Here is a 17,276-nt window from a genome sequence, read left to right on the forward strand (position 1 = left end):
GTTTTTCAAAATTGGTGTCCTCTTCAAAACTAAATGTGAAACTTGTATTTCAGTTGCTTTTTGAACCGTGAGGTAATCATAAGTCTTTTCAATTTTCTTTTAGTACTAAATTATGTTTTCCTTAAGTCCCTAAGAGCTGCTCTTATTTTCTTGCAGGAGACAGATGAACAGAAACGCCACAAAATTGCCAGTGAACTTCTGCAAACAGAAAAAGCCTACGTTAGCCGACTTGACCTCCTAGATGGGGTACATTTTTCTTGAATTTGCTTTTATTGTGTTGCCTTGAATTCACTCAAATGCCTATACATAACTGTGGATATAAATTACGTAAGATGTGGTATGTTTTTCACATTTTGCTGATTTTCCAGTCAGTTATTTGCTCTTGCCATGTGACTTTGCCTGTGCTTCTATTTTAAGAACACTACATTTTTAAAAAGTATTAAAATTTTCTGGATATTAATGCAAAATGTTCTCTGTGTGTAGATGTCACTGTAAGCAATAGTATTACATGCTGATAGCCCTTCCAAAAAGAGGATGGATAACCATGTCTTGGTTTATTATGATTTGGAGGAGTATAATTTTATAATGCTGAAATCACCCACTCACTGGAAAATTACTAAATCCTTCTAATTTGAACCACCCTATCAGAATTTTTCTTTAGTGCTAAAGAACGTAAGTTAATCATTCCAAATGGTACTTGCTCTCTTTTTCTACTATATGTTTTGAGTAAGTCATACTGAATGAACAGAAATTCCTCCCCCTGCAAGGAAAGGGTTGGACTCTTATGCTTTGTAGAGTCTAACTGATCTTTCTTAAATGCTAAAGTCTGTAGTTCTTGAGTATTTTTCTTTCTAAGTCTTGTTTACTTGCTCGCGTAAACAAAACACATATGCATTTTACCTGGATACCTCTAGCTTTGCACTGTCTTACTCCATGATATTTTTCATAGAAACCACTGCTTAAATTTTTCAAGTCCAGTGCATAAGCCTTGTACAAGCAGTCGATGAAAAGCAAAAAGCCTCAACTTGTACAATAATTGTTCAGGCTGCTTAGGGATCTAAGTAATTGTCCCCATGAAAGTGGATTTACATAGCAGATCCACATTGTGATGGATATATGGTGACTTTTAAAAGCCAAAGTATTGCAGAAAAAAAAAATATCTTTGATTTAGAGAAGTCTAAAAATAAAACAGAATAGTGTTTACTTTGTTCACAGATTTTTCTGATGGGTAATGTACAGTTATTTCCCTTGATGCTTTCATAAGTGCATTACTCCTATGCCTGCTTTCCAAATATTAACTGGATGGAGTTCTGAAAAATGAGTTTCAAACACAGCTGCTCAACTGTTGCTAATGAGAGGAAAGCAGAAGACTGGGAAGGGACTGTTAAATTTCTAAACTTGGTTAGAAAGTTGTGTAATCTTTATGGTCTTCAAAGTAGCTTGTCAAAATTTAACTACCTGTCCTCTCAGAGATGCAGCAAATTGAGAATATTTTAAAGTATGTGTGGAAGTACATGGCTTTTTCCTTTTAAGACACTTCTGCTGTCTCAGTTTGTGTGATCAAAATTCCTGTCTTCAGAGTCTTTTGCAAGTCCTTACCCAAACTTCTGAAGCCCTTTCTAGGGAGATGCAGTCTGTTCAAGCATGGGAGGAGGAGATAGAGGGACATTAAACTCCCCATAACTATTTTTTTTTGATGTGTATATTAACAGATGTACAAGTCTCTAGCCATTTTGTAGCTTTGTCTAGTCAGGCAGAGCTCACTGATGGGGAAAGAATATATGGGTTTTCTTAAAGAAACATAGCAGACTATATAGAACTGGGCTCCTTCTAATATAATACTCTAAATAGTATGAGGGTACCACTCATAGTCAGCCAGCTACTTTGATTTCAAAAGGATAAGGGGATAGAGCATACAACAACAGTGATCAAACATCATGATCAGACAGCATGCTGATTGAAAAGAAAGGAAGAGTGGAAAATCTGACTGGAAGACTGGGAAAGCTGAGATGATCTAGCTGTTAAAACAGACAGGATGTCTGGAGTTGATCCAAAATGGTACTACTTCAGTTTGGCTTCCCTTATGTCTGCTCTGCCTGCAGTGCTCTCCTGGCTTAGGAGAAAGAAAGTGGTGTGTAAGGGGAGGAGAAGCTTTTCCCTTCTGGTGAAGGAAAGACTATAAATGAGTTCATCATTACCTGTCTATTACTGAAATATTAATGTTGCCTCAGTTGTAGCAGGAGGGGTGGATAGGTGGTCTTCCATTGATTAAATATAATAGGTTCTTTTTCTGTTTTGCAGGTATTCTATTCCAGACTCCTTGAGGAAGCTAACAGAGGTTCGTTTCCACCTGAAGTGATTAATAAAATATTTTCTAATATTTCATCAATAAATGCCTTCCACAGTAAATTCTTACTTCCAGAACTTGAAAAAAGAATGCAAGAATGGTAAGAGGCAATTCACTGGTTAAATATGCAACTAAAACCGTGTCTGTAGAAACTCTATTGCAGGGTTGAGGTAGGGAAGGTACCTTCATAATTAAGTGCTCCAGGCCCAGGAAGTGCTGTGGGTAGGAGAACAGCTGCTCTTCCACTCTTCATCAGGATCTGACTCAGCAGAGGACTTGAATCATTTGCTCAAAATAAAGGACATGTATCTCACTGAAGCCAGTGAGATTACTCATGATCAAATGCCTTGCTAAATTAGGGGTTCAGACTAAAATTGTTTGCTACCTGGTGAATTCATTGTACAGAATACAAAGTTGAGATAAATAACACATGTGGTTTTTGCTAACATTGAAGCACAGTAACCTTTGTCATTACTGCTTTCTGTGATAAGATGGGATACATTTAAAAAGAAATTACAAATATTGTTTCATCCAGTTGTTTTGCCTTAGCAGCTCTTTGGCTCCTTTTCCATCTTACTTAGAATTTATTATGAGGGATTCAAGTGTTTGTCCATATATAATTTCTAGTTACACTTTCATATAACTTCTTTATTGTCAAAAAACTCACACTAAAAATGTTTTTGTCACATATATGAAAATCTCAGACCATACAGTGGTGCTTTAGACAGCAACTGTATGCGTTCTGACTCTCTAAGATGATCCTCCTTTAAAATGTTGATTCTTTAAAATAGAATAGTTACCATGCACAAACACATGGTAGCTCTGTATAGTCTATAATGCAAGAAAGTAACTAAAATACAGTCATTGTGAAATATAGGAAAGCTTACAGCTTATGTTGCAGATTGACTATGTGAGGTAAGCCAAACCTTTACTTTTAATCAATTGAAAAAATCTGATAGGAAATACAAATGCCTGGATTTTAACAGAGTGCATGTTCATGAGCACTGGAGTTTAGTTGTTTGAAAAACAGCTTACACTACATTATGCCAGTGCTGTATATATTTAAAATTAATTTCATGATGCAGTCTTCAAATTCTGCTGTAGACACTTTATGGAGCACAGAAGATGGGTTACACTACTTTACATATTTGCAAAATGCGACATTGGTCACTAATATTATGTGTATAATCATATCACTTCAAAGGGTGAAAAATGCTTTTGCAGATAAGCTTTGACTATTGGTGCAAAGCTAATAAATCTCATCACAAGGATATTATCTTTTCCACATTGCTTGAAAACAACCTCTGTGCTGTACCTGAGATGCCTGTTTAAATGTCCTTGAAACATGCTTTTGGGAGGCATTAGAAAAAAGGGTGCAGTTGAAGAGAACTCTTTCTGATCATTGCTGAAAGAAAAATCTGGGATAACTTTCTCTCCCCATCACCGGTCTGAAATTGTCTGGCACAAAAGCTTCTGCCAAATACAGAGTCTTTTCTTGGCAGTTCCTCTCGTTAGACAGAGAAAATTAAGTAAGTTCTATGGGTAGGTTTATGCGCTTCTATTATTCTTTAGCTTCCGACAAAAATAACTGGATAAAAATTTCTGACACTTCCCTTGAGTTGTGGTTTGTTTTGAAAACTTACAGTAAAAATATGTAGGTTTGCAACTGGGAAAGCAGATCAGAAGCAGATTCTTCCTTGGAAGAAAAGGCAGTGTGAATCTAAGCTTATCGGGTAAAAATGGAATTCTCTGGTAGTTGCATTTTGAACTAGTTGAGCAACAGCTGGAGCTGAATCTCTTTTACAACATATGCCTTGAAAACACTGGAAACAGCAATATATTATCCATGAAAAGAGTATAACAGAGCATAACAGTGATCCCACATCATAGAATCATAGAATGGTTTGGTTTGGAACCAACCTTAAACATCATCTACTTCCAACCCTACTGCTGAGGGCAGAGGTACCTTTCACTAGACTATCAAACAAAATAACTGGATAAAATACCTTGTGTCTTTTGTACCCAAGGATGACCAAAACCAGATACTTGGGAAGAATATAAGGACACAGCACAATAGCCTCTTGGGGTAATGGTGGTGGTGAAGAAATTATTTCACTCTTTCAACACAAAGTTTTGGAATCTGTGTCAATTAGACACCACCTACTCATATGATTTGTTTTGCTTTTGAAACTGCAACTTGCAGTTTTGTTGGATGTCTGTTAATTTGTGTGTTGGAAGATGAAGCAGTTGTTCTGTAGGCACCTTTGCTGTGGTGTGATTTTAGAGAGTTTTCCTTAGTTTTCTTGCAGCCAGTTTGAAATTAGATGCTACAAACCTTGATTAGTAAGGTCTGTGTTTTTTGGTGGTTTTTCTTTTTCTTTTGACCTTTGGAAATAAATTCACATTTCCTTCAGTTCTGTTGGAATTGGCATGATTTGTATTTTATTTTCAGTTAAAAGTTACGTTGCTACGTTGCCATAAATGGACAACCCAGAGAAATGGTTCAGTGAATCAAAGGAATATCAAAGGAAGGTTGTTTTAAATTGCTACCTTGCCTTTGAATGTGTATCTGTGTGCTTGCATGTGGAGTGGTTGAACAAATGTGTGAAGCTAAGTGAGGGTGGAGAGCCTTGGTGACTTCAGAGACCAACTTCCCAGCCTGTCTTGTCCCCTAATTGCCAGGCCCAGCAGAAGGACAGACCTCTGCCAGGTGTTGCATAGGTACTTTCTGCCCTCTCAGAGGCAGCTGGAGCTGGGCCAGTTTTTGACAGTCCTGCAATATCCACTATTCAAGTAACTTTTCTCTTCTGCACACTTTTTTTCTTGGAGAAGTGGTGTGTTGGAGTAGACTGTAGAAATAATGTAGATTGTTTCACTTTGGACCACAATAACAACGTTCAGAAATCCAGAGATACTGAGTTTCTGAGTCTGTCCTTGAAAATGAGACATGAAATGTGCTTCCTATTTTAGTCCTCGGAGATGCATGTGTGCTGCTCCACATTCTTTGTGTGCACTGAAAGTGCAGCTTCTCTCAGCTTCTCCATCAGTTGCTTTACTATTCTGTTTTATTTGCAGATGCCATCATGAATTGGGAAAAATGTGGGAAAATTCTCACAGAAGACTGGAATCCAAGGGGTTCTCTCTACTTCATATGTTATCTTAGAGAAATAATACTTTTTTAAAATTGTAAATATATATGTTTATATAAGGCACAGAAGGGAAGCTGTACAGCATGGATTTAGTCCTCAAACAAAACCACAGGCTAGATATTTTAGAGCTTAAAATCAAAAAAAGATAATGTACTTTTAAGAAACGGCAAATAAAATAAATTAGGCTATGTTTTATAAACATAAGTTTTTCATTATATCTAGCTTTTGTTTCTTTAGTGCTCTACATGACCTATAATGCTTATACATCATCAAAGATGATACAAACAGTCTTTCTATGTTAATTCAGGTCAGTTTTAATGGTTACTTTGGAACTCCACGTGAGGTGATCCCAAACAGAAGGATTCTCTATTAAAGGCTTGAAACTTTTTATAACCTCGTGTGACTTTTTTTCTTTCCTGTTTGCTCTGAGATTCCACCCTCTTACTTTGCAGGACTACCACCCCTAGAATTGGAGATATTCTGCAAAAGTTAGCTCCTTTCCTCAAGATGTATGGAGAGTATGTGAAGAATTTTGATAATGCAATGGAATTGGTGAAAACGTGGACTGAACGGTCACCTCAATTCAAATTCATTATTCAAGACATTCAGGTAATGGGAAGAATAATGTAAATCTCCAAGTGATACAAGCATTTATAAAAATATATAGGTTTGTGGATGTAAAAAGGATTAAAGGGAAAATTAAATACCAAATCCCCTAGAATTAAGGGTTGTTGTTTTTGTCAACTTCGCACTGCCTTCTGTTTCTTCTCCTTCTTCCTTCATGTGTGCACAATCCACCCACAAAAATCCAGACTTTTCTCCTGGAAAATAGAGGAGCAAAGTATAAAGGTTGTAGTGTGTGAAGACTAAAAAATGCTGCATTTTGTTGTAGATACCAAAAGTAAATAATGTTTCAGGATAAAGTGACCTATCAGTGCAACTGTAGATCCTTGCTCTGAATCCATGATATTGTGTTGGCTCACACTAATGCTGAACCAGAAAAGGTTAAGAAAGCTTGAGAGTCCAGCAATGCATCGACCTTGTCAGAGGTTCGTTTCATACCCTCTAGTGCTCCCTGTGGGTGTCTCTGTGAATTGGCAGGTATGTGTTCTACTGCAGACTGAGCAGTTAGAAATAGGATAAAGCATACCTACTTAAATTTTACTGCTCTGTGGGGTCTTGTGATTGTAAGCCAGGGAAGAAAACTATGTGTATTTTAATATGATCTTTTTTTCCCTAATCTAATTATATCTAAGATTATGGAAATGAATATACATCTTAAAGCACTGCTGAGGGAGTTTGCACTATAAATGAAACTCAAAGAAAGCATTCCCTCCTCAGACAGGTAAAATATAACTTTGTAGCCCATTTAAGCGATTGTTTCTAATATTTGGCCATGAACTCTTCTTATTAATTCAGAAGTAATTCTCTTGTTTGTGTTATTACAAACCTCATTTAAAATACACTGGAGTTTAGGAGATTTTTTTTTTAGTAAGACTTTTATTTATGGATTGTATACTTACTGCTGGATACTTAGAGAAGTTTTGCAATTTATTTTTAGGAAAGACTTTCTAATTATTTGGTTTGATAAAGTAGTTCTATTTTCTTTCAGTAGGTCTGTCACGCATATTTCAAAATACATTATGTTTCATCAATCATAACTTCTATTTTACTATATCGTAATAACATTTTTTGCCTGCTACATTGAAATATGTTTACAATTTTTTAGAAGGAAAAAGTGTGTGGAAATTTGACATTGCAACATCACATGCTAGAACCAGTACAACGCATTCCACGCTACGAGATGCTTCTAAAGGACTACCTAAGGAAATTGCCTCAGGATTCTCTAGACTGGAAAGATGCTGAAAGTAAATATCTTCAGGCCATTAAAAGAGCTGTAACAAGATATTAGTAAGAGGATACTGTAAATTAAAGATGTCTTCCTTCAGGAAAGTGAAGAAGTAACTGTGAAAAGAATAATAGAATTTCTTCAGGGGATTCTTTGAAAATCTTCATAGGATTCTTTGAAAAAAGTCTGTCTGAACTGAAGTAATTGTAAAAACCATAAGGCCTTTAGTATTCTCCTGGAGCACAGAAGTTTTGCCTTAGTTTTGGAATAACACACAGGTTTTGATTTGTCTGCTTTGCAGATGATCAGGGCTTGTGGTGGCTTTTTTTTTGTTTGGTTTTTTTTGTTTGTTTTGTTTTGTTTTGTTGGCATTTTGATCTGCTTTATGCACATTTGTAATGTATAACTGTTATTTGTAAAAAAGTGAAGTTAGCCTCACTGTATTTTTAAGCTTCTTCAGGGAAGAAGAACAGTCCAGTTTTAAATTTCTAGAACAGCTCAAGATATTTCCATGAGTTGTTCAAAATCACTTGCCAGATATTGTTTTGCTATATTTCATTGTTAGTACCATTACAGTAAACACTTGTAAAATGAGCTGTTTCAATGAAAAAGACAGTTTGACATTCTGAACTGCTTTGAGAAAAGAAGGGAGAGACCATGACTGTTCTTGTCACAAAAAATGTGACTAAGTGCTGAAGCACTAAAGTTTCTCTTCTGGTCTTTACAGATTATAATATCTATTTGGTAGTTTACTTTATTATGCTGTCCACTTTACCTTGTTTTCTTTTCATGGAAAACTAAAGAAATTTATTGTACTTTATGTAATTTACATAAAAATGACAAACATTTTCGTAGAATGACTCCTTTTTTTTTTTTTTTCCCATGTAGTATATAAATATGTAAAAATGCAGCTTTTTGGTTATACTTTCCTTTTCTTCTGTCTAGAATCCCTGGAAATTATATCCACTGCGGCAAGTCACTCGAATAGCGCAATTAGAAAGATGGTAAATGATCCTTGTTTTCCTGTTCACTTTTCAATATATTGTATTTTGAGTATTTGGTGAAGCTAGGAGGTGTGAATTGCAAATCTTTTCTAAAATGGCAAAAATTGTTTTCCTGGATCAAAGTAATGTATTTATACAGCTCCTGGGAATGATAGGCAAAATCTGGCATTGCACTTAATTCCCTCAAGTGGAAAATGGGATACTTAGTTCCTCCCCTGGCTCAAATAACTGATATTGCATTGAACTCTTAACCTTGTTTTGTCTGTTTCTATCGGTGCAAGGATAATGTTTGTGAAGAGTAGCTACTGTTTCTCTGACCTATTGGGTGGGCACAGTAGGTACTTCATTAATATGTGAGAAGTTTTGGGAAGAAATAATGCAGAGTGTATGTATAACTGCATTTTTTAACTTGCCAAGGATATAACATCTAAAAGTATGTCTGACTTTATCAACTAGGTTAATCAGTCAGACCATGCATGCCAGGTATATTTGTTTTTCAGAGGTAACGTTCTCCAAACTTGTGCAAGCGCCCATCATTTAATTTAAACATGCTTAAAGATCTGTGCTTTCAATTAGTAAGTCTTATAACTGTATTTTCACCACATAGGAGAATCTAAAGAAGTTGCTAGAGATATATGAGATGCTGGGAGAAGAGGAGGACATTGTGAACCCTTCAAATGAACTGATAAAAGAAGGCCAGATCCTTAAACTCGCTGCTCGCAATACGTCTGCTCAAGAACGGTATCTTTTCCTAGTAAGTACAGTGGCCTGTGTTTGCAGGGGTGGCTGTATACCTTTCTAGACTTGAAAGAACTACTAAAGAGAAAGGGAAGTCCTCTCTAGTTGATGTCTAGGGTGGGTGTGCTGCTCTACAGAGCACGTGGCCTGTGGTGCCCAGGGTCGTGGGGTGACTGTTGGGCTGTGCCCATCAAGCTGGGAGACAGACTCAGCTGATGGTGGTCACTGTCACTGACCACCTACCACACAAGCTCTTCTGGGTACCTCTTCTGGCTGCAGAGGTACCCTGCCTTGCTCCAGTGCTGAGAGATTGGTGTTGCACTGGATCCAGCCTATGAATGTTCACAGAGGGTAAAATGAATCACTTGCCAGACTCCTTTTCCTGTGCCCGCTGCAGTCCCTGCAGTTTCAGAGCTCTCATTTGCTAGTTCATAGACAGATTTAGAATGTTATCTCAGGGTGACTCCATGCTGAACAGGCTTATGCTCAGTGGGCTTCATTTATTTCTGACTTCTTGGCACATGCTGTCCTGGCAGCTCCACGGTGTTCTCCTGGTATCTCCCAAGTCCCTCCAGAAAAACATTTAAGTGGCTGTTGATTATAAATGTGGCTCCTAGAGCATTAGAACTTTGACCTTCTCATTAAATTGAAGTGTAAAAGCTTAGGATTTTAGTCCTGATGAATTGTGTGTTGAGGTTCCAGTAATGCTCATGGTCCTCTGGGAGCTTGTTAGCATGGGCAGGTCATCCTCTCGACAGGTGCCTGTGTCCTGTCTTGGAACTCACAAGCTGCAGCCATGCTCCCTTACAATTCCCTTGGAAAAGGTTTGATGTAGTTAATTGCTTTCCATGCATTAAAAATTGCTGATGCATTTTTGCTTACGGGCCTCTGGCATTGCCTGTCTTCTGCTTAATAAAGCCTAGTAATGAGTCGTCAAGGCACAACTCCTGCTTAACTGTGCTTCAAACAAAAGGAGAAATCATTGAATAGTAAGACCTCAAATGGAGCTAGACAGCTGATTAAAATAATGTTCTCTTCATATGAGAGATGACAAGTTCAAATGTGCTGTGTCTGTGATACAGTCTAGGCAATAGGCTAGACAGGAATTCTATGACATAGGATTTAACTGAAGTGAGTTTTTCTTCTTAATAATTAATTTTGAGAAAAATGTGAGAGGAAAAATGTGAGAAAATTAAACACTGTAGATATGATTTAATAACTGTGCTTCCAGGCTGGGGCTTTAGACATTTTAAAGTTCTAGTTTTTAATAAAGGTATATATCTTTGTCCTATTCATGTACTTTTTTTTTCCCCCCGTGATATGGAGGTTTTCAGGGAATAAAACCTCTAAGAAATGTTCTTCTGTCTTGGATAAAAGACAAAAAATGTCCTCAAATAATAGTAGTTACAACTTCTACAAAACCAACTGGATAAATATAAATGTATACACTGAAGAAAAGAGTTCTTATTCTGCAGTTTAGAGTAGGTTTTGCAGCATTGGGGCATAAGAATGGGGTTTTTGTTTAGAAAAGCTTTACATTGGTATATAATATCTAGTCTGAGTATAGTTTGATAATAAATGCTATGAAGACTGCTGCATATACAGAGCAATTATTCTTATAGTCACTGCAGCTGTCCTTTAATCTTACTTCTAAACAAATAAGAAAAAAGCAGTTGTCTTACATGAGAAGACCAAAGCTCTAATGCATCGATTGATCAGGAAGGAGCCTGCTTCCTCACCCACCAAGTCTAGCTTTGCAATACTGTCCAGCTCTCAGTGTCCAAACTGTGGCTTTATCTGTGTTTTTTTAAATGAAAAACCGTGTGTTTTTTTTTTTTCCCCAGTTTAACAATATGTTACTCTACTGCGTTCCCAAATTCAGCCTGGTAGGATCAAAGTTCTCAGTTCGAACCAGAGTTGGCATAGATGGTATGAAAATTATAGAAACTCATAATGAAGAATATCCACATACTTTTCAAGTGTCTGGAAAGGAACGAACACTGGAGTTGCAGGCCAGGTAAGCAGTTGTTTTAGCTAGTTTTTTGAGGATTAAATATGTACACACAAAAGAGTGGACTAATAGATTTGGAGAAAGATGCAGTAGATGTCATTAAAATATCACTGTTTTGAAAATAGCCTGCCAAAAAATCATAAATTGTCAGTCCAAGGATCTGATGCATCGACAAAGATATGCTTGTATCCTGCTCTTGCTGAGTTACCTTCCCATTAACTTTTTGCATTGCCTAGACTAGATCTTTTCTGTCTAGGCTGCCCCACTTCAAATAAAGTTGGGTGCTCTACCTCTCCTTTTGGACCTGCTTCAAGATCCTATTCCTAGCAGTCAGGATTTCGTTGCAGAGAGGTGAAGGTTAAATAAGCAGGAAGATGTCCATGGTGGATACAGTTCTGTGTTGGCACCATGGATTTGGGGACAAACCATGGCTTGCTAGCCAATGAGCTTACAAGTGACTGTCCTTTATGAAATAAAACCCTTTTAAAAATTAATGAGAGTTACAGCAGTGAATATGCGAAGATAACAGATACATGTTAATGTAGATATTTACCTACACTAGCACTGAATTTGAAATTAAATAGAAACTTTGAAAAATGACAGGAAAAAAACTTTCCACTAAGGTCTATAAGACTTCTGGGACATGTTTATGCCTATCAATCACATCCACTGTAAATTGCTGTATGATATCTTGCTAAGTATTTTGCAAGTTGTTGTGCCATATACCCATTTCAGTGGTGAAAGATGGCATCTTGCTGCACTGTTTGTAAAGCATGTTTTAATCGGAAGAAAAACTATACAGTGAAGGAAGTTTATTTTGTTAACTTTCCTCTATTACCAGTAATTGAAAGTTTATTGCACTAGTTTGTTTTAGGTGTGAGAAGCCCACATTTTAATCTTTTGCTTTATGATCATTATTGGAAGGCATTAACTCTGTACAAAATTGTGAAGGAATAAGTACCAAACAAGGTCTGACTCATATATATTAGAATAATCTTTATTAATGTATGAGTATTGTATGTATGCTATATCTTAATGTCCTTAATTCATGAGCTTGTTTAGTTTACTCTCAGGGTATTTTTTATTACTAGCCTTCTATTTACTTTTCAGACTACTATTGGATTACATTTTAAATTACTGTTTTTCAAACAGTATCTAAGGAGGAGGCCACTTTTGAAGAGCCAGATACACTGAAGTGTTAATTCTCATGTTTCTAACATAAAGTTTGGAGATAAACTTTTTCTTACTAGCACTAGCCAGTAGTTTCTAATAGTATTATTACTTGTGACATAAGATGCCTTTCCCAAGATTTGAGTGTCAAAGTGCTGCTGATATATTTAAAGGCAAAGCTGTCATACAAGATTAGGGTTGGATATGCTTCCTCTCTTATCTTTGACTTGTCTGTTTATCTCATCTGTACTACTGTTAAGTCATCTGTATCTGTTGTGATGCATAAAAGGGACATTTCTGCTCTTTGGTTTACAATATTAAAACATGTGTTTCCTTTAGTTTAATTGGATGCAATTCCTGTCACTGTTGAGAACAGCAACAACAAAAAAGCATTAAGGAAATCACTTAGGGGAGGGAGTGAGATTTAAGAGGTACACGGGAGAAACATGTATTAGTATGTGAACTTATAAGTAATGAAATGTGAGGAGAAAGACACACCTAAGCTGTGCATTGTCCTCTTTTCCTCTCTATCCTGATTTAAAAAATAATAATCATAAAAAAAGTCTAACAATGAAAATACTATTGCTACTTTTAAATGCATTGACATTTAACTTATTACTTGAATTCACTTCTTAGTGGTTGCAAATTTTTGAAGCCTAAGGTCATGGTCTTGCCTTCTGGTTTGGTTTGTTTTTTTAAAGTTTGACAGTTAAAAATTAATATTGTTTAAATTTAAATTCTTGAGAATTACTTCAGAATTAGCTGGCTTTTGCAAGTAATTGATAGTGAAGTGTTTCCTGAACCAGTCTTGGACTAATGTGTCAAAATATTTCTTTTAGTTCTGAACAAGATAAAGAAGAATGGATAAAGGTAAATTCATCTACCTTCTTTATTTTCTAATCACTTTTTCACTGAAGCAATCAAAAAAGTAATATTCATATTTTCTGTCTGTACCTTCCCTCTGCTGATCGAGAACTGGTCAGAATGCTGAGTCTGTTTTTAATTTAACATGTTTGAGGAATTTCTCCACTGTTTCCTTAGGCACTTCAGAGTACTATTGAAGTTTTTCAACAGAGGAATGAAACTTTCAGAAACGCTATTGCTAAAGAATATGAAGACATGCCTGTCGAGGTTTCTGTAAGTTGCTGTTATTCCTTTGTAACCTTCTTAGTACCCATTTTGTTCTTCAGTAAGTGGAACAAGTTTGGCAGAAACTTTGTTTTCAAGCTCATTGTTCTTATAGCAGAGTAATTACAGAGTAGTCATCTTGTTGGTAATTGTTTTTCTTCATAATGCTGAATCCTATAAACAAGCCTCTTTCTCTCTTGAAACTCATAACAGAGCACCCTTTCAATGATGCCTTGTGATTTTTGACTGGGTCCTTTGTTGTTTCTTTTATAGATTTCAAAATGCATCTTGAGCTATGTTTTGCCATTTCCTTTCCAGAGGAAGAGAATAATTATTTTCTCTATTTCAAGCACTGTGCAACTTTTTACTAGCTTTTTTTTTTTTTTATTCTATTATCCTCCTCCTGCCCCTGCTTCAGAACGCCGAGCTTGGGAAGAGAGCGCCGAGGTGGATACGGGACAACGAAGTGACCATGTGCATGAAGTGCAAGGAGCCATTTAATGCCCTGACAAGGAGAAGGCACCACTGCCGAGCATGTGGACATGTGAGTGCAAAGCCCTAGTACCTGTAGCTCGTCAGCAGGCTTGGGAATGTCTCCAAGCATCTACTTGACTTCCCGTGACTCCTTGTTATCACAGAATAGCTTGGGTTGGGAGGGTCCTTAAAGATCATCTAGTTCCAACCTCCCTGCTATGGGCAGGGACACCTTCTACTAGACCAGGTTGCTCAGAGCCTCATCCAACCTTCCAGGGATGGGGCATCCACACCTTCTCTGGGCAGCCTGTTCCATTGCTGTGCAGTTTGTTGCTGCACTTGTAGCTGAAAGAAGCAGCTCTGCATTAGCACAAAGGACCCTCTGGCTACTTTAGCTGGAATGGTAAATTTGGAAGTAATTTGGAGCGGTGGAAGATGCATGTTTGTGTAAAATACCCCAAGTCCCTGGACATACTGTATTGTTAATTTTGAGTGGCTTCCACTAATATGAACAGTTTCAAGACCATATTAAGCTGGCATAATCCAGCATTATTTCTGGCAGCACTGGCTGCCTCCTCTTTCCATTCTGCTACATCCTCTCTCCTCTTAGCAAGGAGACCATGAAACCCTGCAGTTATTCATTGGGTTAACTTGGAGCTGTTCCCACCTGGGTTCACTGTGTAACTGTGTGAACATGTGCATCAGGGAAGTCGAGAATGTTAGGATGGGGAAAGAGTATTGCTGCTGCTTTCCGTGTAGGATGTTACAGTAACATATCCAAATAGTGGTATGACTTGAGAATTTTTAGAAGTTAACAAAAGAAGAGGAAACAAACTTCCTTCTCTTGGCATCCAGCAGCTATGCCTTTCTCCACCAGAGGGTGGTACAAGCCCAGGTTTAATATTTGCGTGATTTCTTTCTAATGTTTTTATGTGGTATGAAGACTTACTGCATTCATTTATGCTTTGCAGGACACTTGAGACTTTTACAGAAGCTCCAAATTATTGATTCTGTTTTTTTTTTTCCCCCCAGTCATTCTGTTTTAAAACTCCATTAATCTTAAAACTGCACCCTTCCTTTTTATTTCCCCTTTTGTTTAGACTCTTAACTACTTCTCTCTATTGCTGCTCCATCACATCTCCTTGCACTTTAATTTTAAAACTTTTTCGTGGGTCAGCAATGGCTTTCCAGCAGTGACTAATGGGGAATACTTCACTAGTATTCTCTAGAGCCACTAGCTGAAGGTACTGATCTAGATTAGTACTGCAAAGCCCTGGCCCACAATAAAATTCTCTTCATGTGTCTGACTGATTCAAGTCCATTTGCCTACCTTTCTTTCTTGAAATAACCACACTCATATTTTTTATTCAGAGCTTCGTCTTTCACCTGAAAAAAGAATTCTGTGGAAAAAGTATTTCTCATGAAAGAACTTCTCTCAAATCTCTCTCACATTTCCTTTATATCTGTAGTGAAAAGAAAAATTGGGAAAAATCAGTGTGATATTGCCTTATCAATTCTAAAAGTATAAATTATTTCTGATTTTATCATATTTTTTTAATCATTAAAAGGGCATCTCAGTTGTAGGTTTCATTCATTCACAGAACCTCATTTCTGATAGAAGACCATATAGTAAATCTACCTTTTCACATTGGCATCTAAAGAAACTGTAGGATTTTCTTCCTGCAGCATGACTTGTGCTATATTCTGATTCTATATCCAATTTTAATCTACAGACGTAATTGAAAGCCTAATGTGATTTTATGCAAAGTGCAAAACTTGTACCAGGTAAATAGTAAAAAGCACTTCTAGTTAAGAAGTAATGGCAAAAATTTGGAAAATCATTATTTTCAGTTAAGTTATTTTTGTCATGTTATAAAGGCATTATCTATCTTGTTCAATATAATTAAAAATGTACAAAGTAGAATAATACTAATTTTTAGTTAAATTATATTTTCATAAAGCTTCATAAATACTTAAATTTTATATGTATGTTATCTTTTTTGTTTCTAAGGTGGTTTGCTGGAAATGTTCTGATTACAAGGCACATCTTGAATATGATGGTAATAAATTGAACAAAGTCTGTAAGGACTGCTATCATGTTATAATTGGTTGTACAGACAGTGAAGAAAAGAAGAAGAAAGGCATCTTGGAGGTATGTCATTCAAAAATACTGTATATGTATGAATGCTATGATTTTGGCTCATCAGAAGGTGAAAAATGATAGCATTCTTGCAGGGCTTATTTTTTGTTTGAGAAATAAAAATCATGCGGATCAAACTCATCCTATCCAGTAGATTTTGGCCTTCAGCATTCACCTTTGCAATACTGCTTTGTTTCTTACAACTTTTTTTAAGGGGGAATTACAGACCCTAGAGGTCGTTTGCTTATTTTGGTTACATCAGCTCCTGTGATAAGACATTACCTTTCCTTATAAATTTTCAGTTTTCTTCTTCTGCGTTTAAGCTTTCACAGCAACAAACCCCACAGCTACTGCAGTGATTCTTGAAAACATATACCCAGACTGAAAGAACTGGGGATGGAAAAGAGGAGAATGGGGGAGAATTTTGCTCTTCAGAGTCTGAGTAGTAAGATAGTTTTGATCAATATATACAATGTACCTTTAAGTTGTCGAGCTGCTCTCAGCTTTTGACATCTAAAAATTCAAGGTCTCAAGCAGACAATAAAGAACCATGTTTCTCTTATGATCGGGGGAGAACAAGGCATTTTAGAATTGTAATTAACCTCCACATTTCTTAAATGCCTCTTGATAGGCCCTTTTAAAATTCCTGTCATACACTAGAGAAAGAGCATCCTAACTTTGTCAAGACATATATTTATCTTGGGAATTAGTAAAGAATAATTGACCCTAGAGCTAAATGCCAATAAGAAAAGAAGGCAAAATTAAAATACAGATTATAATTCCATATACAGTTCTTAAGTGTAGTCAAGCCAACATGGATTCACTATACTCCCTTCCGTGAGACAGAGTAAGGAGTGCAGAACTCCACTGGCTTCCCTTAGAGTCGAGATACTGCTGTTTCTTGGCATGATGGTTGTTTTAAGGTAGTTGAAGGAGATATAGAGCATCTCAGAAATGTTTGTCTGCAAGCTGGATCTCTTGGCAACAAAATGGTTGGTACCACGTTGCAGCATTCAGACAGTACTGCTGCTGGGAAGGGGAAAAAAGTCAATGCAAGGAAATTTTAACACATAATCACTGTGTTCTTTCTGATTGTCTCAGGTTCACTATTTAACCTGAGTAGCATGTCACTCTGTCTTCAGAGTGTCTTCTTTTCTCTAGTATTAGTGCTTGCATGCCTATGTTATTCTTAGAAAAGTGTTTGGATCTGATCCTGTCATAATATTTTGACTGTCAAAATAGATTGGTTGTCATGTTGGATAATTA

At 36.7% G+C, this 17,276-nt stretch overlaps 1 protein-coding gene across 3 annotated transcripts in view; it reads left to right on the top strand.

The window, feature by feature from the left end:
- FGD4 (FYVE, RhoGEF and PH domain containing 4) overlaps window positions 1–17,276 on the top strand; it is a 65,069-nt gene that overhangs the window by 46,048 nt on the left and 1,745 nt on the right. For all 3 annotated transcript variants that reach the window (XM_027661697.1, XM_027661686.1, XM_027661706.1), the window contains exons 5-15: window positions 157–246; window positions 2,302–2,447; window positions 5,949–6,105; window positions 7,226–7,364; window positions 8,291–8,349; window positions 8,957–9,103; window positions 10,932–11,104; window positions 13,108–13,138; window positions 13,310–13,405; window positions 13,815–13,940; window positions 15,882–16,022. In XM_027661697.1, coding sequence (XP_027517498.1) covers window positions 157–246; window positions 2,302–2,447; window positions 5,949–6,105; window positions 7,226–7,364; window positions 8,291–8,349; window positions 8,957–9,103; window positions 10,932–11,104; window positions 13,108–13,138; window positions 13,310–13,405; window positions 13,815–13,940; window positions 15,882–16,022 — 1,305 coding nt within the window. The remainder of the gene's footprint in view (window positions 1–156; window positions 247–2,301; window positions 2,448–5,948; window positions 6,106–7,225; window positions 7,365–8,290; window positions 8,350–8,956; window positions 9,104–10,931; window positions 11,105–13,107; window positions 13,139–13,309; window positions 13,406–13,814; window positions 13,941–15,881; window positions 16,023–17,276) is intronic.

This window comes from Corapipo altera, unplaced genomic scaffold, assembly GCF_003945725.1.
Source record: "Corapipo altera isolate COAL_440 unplaced genomic scaffold, ASM394572v1 1, whole genome shotgun sequence".
NCBI lineage: Eukaryota > Metazoa > Chordata > Aves > Passeriformes > Pipridae > Corapipo > Corapipo altera.